Below are 6944 nucleotides of genomic sequence, written 5' to 3' on the forward strand. Positions count from 1 at the left end.
GAGAAATCGCTAAAACTTCATGAAATCATTGATGATATGTTGTTAATAGGATTTTGATATCATTTAATGTGTTGCACATTTCCAATTTACATTTTCCACTTTCTATGTGTTTAATGCTTGCTCATCCTTCCATCTTCTTTTTCTTTCCTTTTAAATTATTCATGACATTAGTTTTGATATGTTGTTGGATTTTAAATTATAAGAACTTCTCAAAACCCAAATTATAGAATAGGGAGCTTAAACAAATTGATTTCAATGGAAGATTGATGGTTTTGTATTGTCTTCATTATTTTTGTTTCAAAAGAAGTAAATTGGATAAGCTATTCCTCACAAACTGTCATTTTTGAAGCTATATTCATGGTTAATTTGAGTTTTATGAAGTGCACACAAGTGCAAAAAACTAGGTAGGAAAAAAAAAAGTCCAAAAGGAATGAAGAAAGATAACCAAAATGACTGTCTTTTGTTTAAATCAAGGACACTGGCAGGAATCCTCACTTGTAAAGTTACTAATGGTTTGGGTGGTGGGATATTAAGAAACTTAAGCTTTTTTGGGACAAAACGTAATACAAGGAGAACTTCAAGAGGCACTAGGGTAATATACCCAAAAACTAGGATCCCTTGATCCGATGCCCTATGCATGAATGAACGGAGCAAGAAAAGTTTACAAATGTTTGCCCCAGCAGCTAGCATATCCGTCCACTTAAAAGGGTGTTGCAATTTCACTAACTTTGGCATTTAGAGCCTACAAAATTACAAGTTTAAACAAATAGGAAAATCTTTAAGCCAATAGTACAAGTACAAACTCCGTTTGTGAATACACGGAATATACCAAAATCAAATGAAGCTAATACTCGGTCAACGTAGTTGTATGAACGGTGATCAACTTATTTTAGGAAGACCAGTTAGCTCCACCCAGACCATCCACAACTCGTGAACTAGCAATCCTCCTGGCTACGAGATCTTTAAGCTCAATTTCCCCAGGGAACCTGCTCTCCTTTAGTTTAGAGAATACCTGGATTATACAAAACGTAAGTCAATAAACCAAAAAAAACTAGATCATGCACTCCCTTCCAATTGAAATTAGACAATAGTCAAATCCTAAATGAGATGCAATTGCAGGGAACAATTAAGATGCGAACAATTTGAACTCAAAAAAGATCATCACAGGTGCATTTATCTGATTAAACTAGACACACACAAAGCAAAAAGCCATTCTTTTAAGAGTAAATCTTATATATATTGACAATGTATATACTATCATCGTTAGATCCATAATACATGTAAAAGTTAGATTTCAAATTCAAATTTTGCATAATTGTCATTTATCCAACCTGACAGTGCATACGTTATCAGTATATAAAAGATTAATTTTTCTTTTTAAAGATCTTTATGCTATTCCTTTATTTAGTTAAAGGGAAATCGAATCATTGAAGCCAATTTGAGGGGAAGGATGTTTTTTCACAATCACCTCCTCTAGGGTTACAGAGGCAAGTAGGGCTAGACATCCCCTGCATTTTTCATTTTTCAGCCTCAAACCCTAGCTGTACAGTGAGTTTGCTCTTTTTTATCTCTTTTCCTAGCCTAAAATTTATATCAACCGCACACAAAGGATGCATCAAACAAGCAAATAATCGGTTAGATAGGTTCAAGTGACAGGACAATAGAAGGCAACCCCACTTAGTGTCAATGACACACAATTTCCTCACTCTAATGCCTAGCTATCTGCCAAGTCGATACACAGTATCCACGTTATGAGGTGCTTCATGGACATTTAATATGCTTAGCATGGTTAAACTATGTATGTCAGCAATCTCAGACGCATCAGCAATAAAAGACAGGGTTTATGTCCTTGCTAAACAATCTTCATCTGGTAAAATTTGCTTTGCCTTAGCTCCAATTTACATAAATCATGAGCCTCCTCTCTGAAAGTTCTCCAATAACATAAACTTTGGAGTTATTTGCAAATATATACTGCATACTTAAAAAAGCATATTCATAAAAGAAACCCCAATATGACAGAGACAAAGTTTAGCTGTTGATTCAAGAAAAAACGACATTACCATTTCTCCATTACAGTATACTTCAAAAGCACCAGAACTCTGCAAGAATGATTGCAGGAAATTTCCGAGGAGCCAAGTGCTTGAAATAGTTCCAAACCTATTTGCACGCAACGAATAGTACCACGGAGGTGGTACTGCATACCCCAAACGTGGGAAAATATGTTCACCAGCCAATACAATAGACATTACACCAATCTGAACAACAGGAACCAGTTTGCTCAAAACACGCTTTGGAAGCGGAGGAGGATAATTAGCAAGAACAACATTGATCCCAGGGAATTGAGTTTCTAACATGTTCTTCATTGTCACTGCAGTTCCTCTGCCAAGTTCATTCAAAACTATGTAATTGACTCGGGAGCAGCAAGTAAAAAAATTTGATGTGTGACAAGTGCAATAAAATGCAGAAACAAAGCATTACATTAATGTAGACTGTAACCATATGAAAGAAAAGGAGATGTAGATAACATGTAAGAGTCAACCATTCAACGTTCTCCTGCTCTGCAGTGAGTTTAGGATAGAGCGAAATGAATCCTACAATATGCACATGTATACACGATTACCTCCCTAGACGCATACTTGTTAAGGAAGACAAAGGAGAAGCCTCGAGTCACATAGACAGTGGTTAAGGTAATCAGGTATCTAAATTGTCAAAGAAGCTTACATAATAATCTTCATTTACTTTAATGCAATAAAAGAGGAGTCAGGCCAGCGCTATTTATCCTGTAACACTACATTAACTGTCAAGCCCTCAAGAAAGTCTGCCGTTCCTCGAGTACAGAATTTATACCCAATTTTCCAAGTGAACAGATAGTAACCCAAAAAAAACAGACAAAGAGCAGTAGTACTCTAAACATCCCCGCAGCAACCAAAACAACAAAGCAATCAGATAATGAACATAGATGTAGCATATATGTAGAAAAAGAACCTGTAAGAACAAGAGGCGCAGAAGTCAATATTAACGGTGTTACCAAATCCAATGGCTCCAGCTCCACTCGCTGCCTGCAAATTCGATTAAAAATTAAATCCAGAAAAAGAATAAAGTTTCCTTCTTCTTCTTCTTCAAGGATTTTTTTTTTTTGGGGTTTTTTTTGGGGGGGGGGGGGAGAGAGAGAGAGAGAGAGGGGTTCTGATATCTTACATGGTTGGTGAAGTCCGGGGATGGTTGTTGGATCGTGGATTGGGTTTTGGATGGCTGGTAATTATGGTGGTGGTTGTGGTGGTGGTCGTGGTGGGCCGGCTTGGGAGGAGGTGGTGCGAAGAGATTGAAGAGGTCTGAGCAGAGGAGGAAGAGGGGCAGGCCCACCAGGAGAAGCTGAGTCCGGTCCATCATAGCCTATCTATATATCCTATGCTCGCCGGAGGAAGGGCGGGGGGGCCTTCTTCTTCTTATTCCCTACTCGCTGGCCTAAACCCCACGGGTCAGAGCGACGGTATGGTCAGAAAATTCTGAATCGCGACTTTAGTTCAGTTGGCTGAGAGAGTCGGGGCGGGTGGGGAAATTTGTCTTTTCACTTTGTGGCTCGGTGCAATTGTGCAAAGAATCCGATCGTGTGAAAAAAGTGCACTTGACTGTCACTGTAGCAGTACATAACAATACCCCCAACGCTGTCGTCTTGACAAGCGACAGCGTGTTTGAAAAGAAATCTGTTTCTTCCATTTTCCTCCCCTTTCAGAAAACCCAAAAATAAATTAAAACCTTTTTCTTTTGAAAAAACTTTAGAAAACTTTTCTAGTTTAACTTCGAGTGAATGTGTTTGGATAGTAAATTATTTAAAATAATTTTGTAAAGAAAACACTGTAAAATTTTTTTATGTGATATATATGAGATAAAAATGTGTTGATGATACAAGCAAGTCATTATGTGTAAATAAGGTGTAAATAATACGTAATACAAAAAAATTGTTCATTCTTTTAAGGGGAAAAAAGGAATTGAAACCTTTTTCTTTTGTTTATTTAAATAAAAAGTTCGTCAACCGCCCAATACGTGATACTAGCTGAACCATCAACTAGTATCACGTATCAGGCACTACACAATCGCTATTTCTTTATTTTTAAAAAATTATATCAGATTTCGCATGGATTAATCTCATACCTCTAAAATTTTGTATACTAGTTATTATGAGGATATTTGACTAAGTTCTTAACCCATTTGTATAAGAATTCTTTTACAATTATACGTGTTTACAAGTTTTTTTTTTTTTTTTGGTTAGTTTCATTAGCTTTGTGTCTGATATTTTAATTACTAGTAACTAACAATTTCAAATTAAAATAAATATAAAATTCTAGAAAAAAGGGATTGAAATTGTGGAGGCTTGTAATTAGAAACCCTCCGCCCTTCGATACATATGGATATAGATTTGGCGGAACGCACTCAAAAATGAAAATAGCCCTCGTACTTTTTCAAAAGACAGATTTAGTCGCCGTTCTCTAATTTGCACCCGTTTCATCAGTTTCTCCCACTAATCAAACACTCGCAGTTGAAGAATGCATGGTTTTAATTGACTAGAGGCCCACCCAAAGTAGTCCTCCACCAGATCTTGCTTCTGGGCCGCGTCATGAAAGGTGCACCATGCACCTGCAGCCTAGGGATGGAAACCACTCGCCAATATTTGAGCATTCCCATCAGAAGACAGAGAATAACCGACTTTCCCTGTGTGAGCCCACCTCGTATCATTCAGCTGGCCCAATCAACAAAACCACTAGCTTCTTGTCGAGAGAAAAAGGAAAGAAGAAACGATGAGAAGCGAATGAAATAATTCCTAACCTGTCGTCAAAGCAAAAATTTCACCAAAACTTAGCCATTAATGTTGAATAATGACAAACAAAAAAAAGAGCAAATTTGAAGGTCATCCCGGACGTCACCACCGTTGACCGTAGCTTTCGGTAAAATCTCAAGGAGAAGAATTTCCAGGTGCTACTTGCACGAAAACCACACCTCGACTCCCTCTCCCTGGCTACGTCGGGAAATCATCAACGCATAATTTTGACTTTTGCCGTCAAACATTATGCTCAATCAGTTCGAAAAAGGTACAAACGTCAAAAGAAAAAAAAAACACTTTGAATCCGAAGATTCATAAAATTAATTTTGAATTCTTGAATTAAACTAGAAGATACTACACGTATTGCCGATTAAAAGAAGGAAAGGAGGGAGAGTTCTCAACCAGAGACGCTTGGCTGCTCACACGAATCGATTGAACCCGTACTAAGTAGAGTGAGAATGGGGAACTCCACTCAAGAACAATTGGAGCATTAAACCTTATGCACGGTGCGGATGTCCAATCCCAATCATTAGAAAACCAATTAGAAGGAAAATTTTATGTGGGTCTGAAGCAATTACTAGACATATTTAGTGGTTGTTCGAGTTTCATGTGGATATATAAGCGTTACACTTGGTTTAATTTAACATGTCAAGTGACCTCACTTCGCTTGCCAGCTTAATTAGCAAGTGAAGCGTTATATATTGTTTAATTTAACATGTTAAATGGGCTCACTTCACTTAGCATGTGAATTAGCAAGACGTGGAGCTTTTCCTATTAATCTTGGACGAGCTACTATAGTATTATTATGTATGTTTAGTAGTTGTTCTAAACGCACATAAAATCCGATTTAAATCCATATGTAGCGTTTATTTCAGGTATATGCCACCAAGGTTGGAGCATCATCTCCTAAACATAAATTATCAGCCTTTTTATTAAGACAAAGCACTACTATACTTCTCTACCCGAATACGAGATATCATCACAAATCTTCCTCATCGTCGACTAATTCTTCCGGGAAAACCATCATATAATTTTATCAAGGTACTACTCAAACATATTAACAAATTCTTTGGCATATACATGGATATTGGATCTAAATTGAAGTCTAAATGTATGAAATATCCCCAACCTGCAGCCTCCTAATGAAATTTAAAGCAAACACAAGACTACCGGGTAGCTAGGCTGATCTCTTCATGATCTGTATTACTGCGTACTCGCAAAAGTTTTTTAAAAAAAAAAACACTTCGCTCCAAGAACCATATATTGTGGATTAGCACAAGCACCAAATGTGAGTTCCACGTCTCTTGAGACAGAAATATTGGCACCTGATACTGATAGCTATATATACCAGGCCATGCCCTTCCAAGGGACCTACAACTTAGATCAGGTAACCAAACTATACATGAAAATTGAACAACATTATAATTGCCTATGCATTGCTCATCAAAAGTATATACCATTAACTTCATACTACTACCAATAATGAAATCTCATGCTACAGAACATTCGAAACAAGTTAAAACCATGAAGATGAAATGCCCGAATTTCTCTCATGACCTGGATCATACTAGTGTGTACGTTGGTCGCACGTTATCTTAATGCACAAAAGGTTGATTTGAGCTTATAATCAGGGAACATACATCATTTTTATTTGTGTTGTGTTTTTTTACTATCACAAATATTAGGAAGAGCTGCACACCTTTGTTTTCTTTTTCTTTTTCTGTCAAATATTCCAGTTAATCAAACCCTCAAGCATGCATGCATGCGATCTTTTTACGATACATGCATGCACAAATTCTGCGGTAATTTAAGAATTCTCGAATTTTGCGTTAGCTTAGATATTCACTATTTTGTTGTAGAGATGAAATACCCCACGCTCCACACAACCAACACCCCCCCCCCCCCCCGGGGGGCAACAAAACAAAACGCACGCAAACACAAAAAGGACGTCATAAGAAAAAAACGAAAGTATGTAGAGATGAATAAACGGCAAATTTGCTAGACTCTTGTAGTTTTGTCGAAGAAGAATTAGACTATAATCTGCCATCTTTTGTATATATTCTTCTGGAGTAAACCGAAGCAATGCCAAATATGTCCAAGATGCATGGGAAGACGAGGCATCACA

General features: G+C 37.3%; 1 protein-coding gene across 1 annotated transcript; it reads right to left on the reverse strand.

The window, feature by feature from the left end:
• Positions 1-583: 583 nt before the first annotated feature.
• LOC113774834 (selT-like protein) lies at positions 584-3569 on the reverse strand. The gene is made up of 4 exons (XM_027319467.1): positions 3199-3569; positions 2986-3059; positions 2061-2379; positions 584-1012 (listed from the first exon to the last, which is right to left on the reverse strand). Exons 1-4 carry the CDS (start codon positions 3388-3390, stop codon positions 890-892), a joined length of 708 nt encoding a protein of 235 aa, XP_027175268.1. The 5' UTR covers positions 3391-3569; the 3' UTR covers positions 584-889.
• Between the last annotated feature and the right edge of the window lie 3375 nt (positions 3570-6944).

This window comes from Coffea eugenioides, chromosome 6 (genome assembly GCF_003713205.1).
Source record: "Coffea eugenioides isolate CCC68of chromosome 6, Ceug_1.0, whole genome shotgun sequence".
Lineage (NCBI taxonomy): Eukaryota > Viridiplantae > Streptophyta > Magnoliopsida > Gentianales > Rubiaceae > Coffea > Coffea eugenioides.

Excerpts from the sequence above, each read along its gene's own strand:
- LOC113774834 (XM_027319467.1), bottom strand. The coding sequence starts at position 3,390 with ATGATGGACCGGACTCAGCTTCTCCTGGTGGGCCTGCCCCTCTTCCTC. Across the intron at positions 2,380-2,985 it reads TGCGCCTCTTGTTCTTACAG|AGGAACTGCAGTGACAATGA; the intron begins GTTCTTTTTCTA and ends TGAACTTGGCAG. Across the intron at positions 1,013-2,060 it reads TATACTGTAATGGAGAAATG|GTATTCTCTAAACTAAAGGA; the intron begins GTAATGTCGTTT and ends TGTATAATCCAG.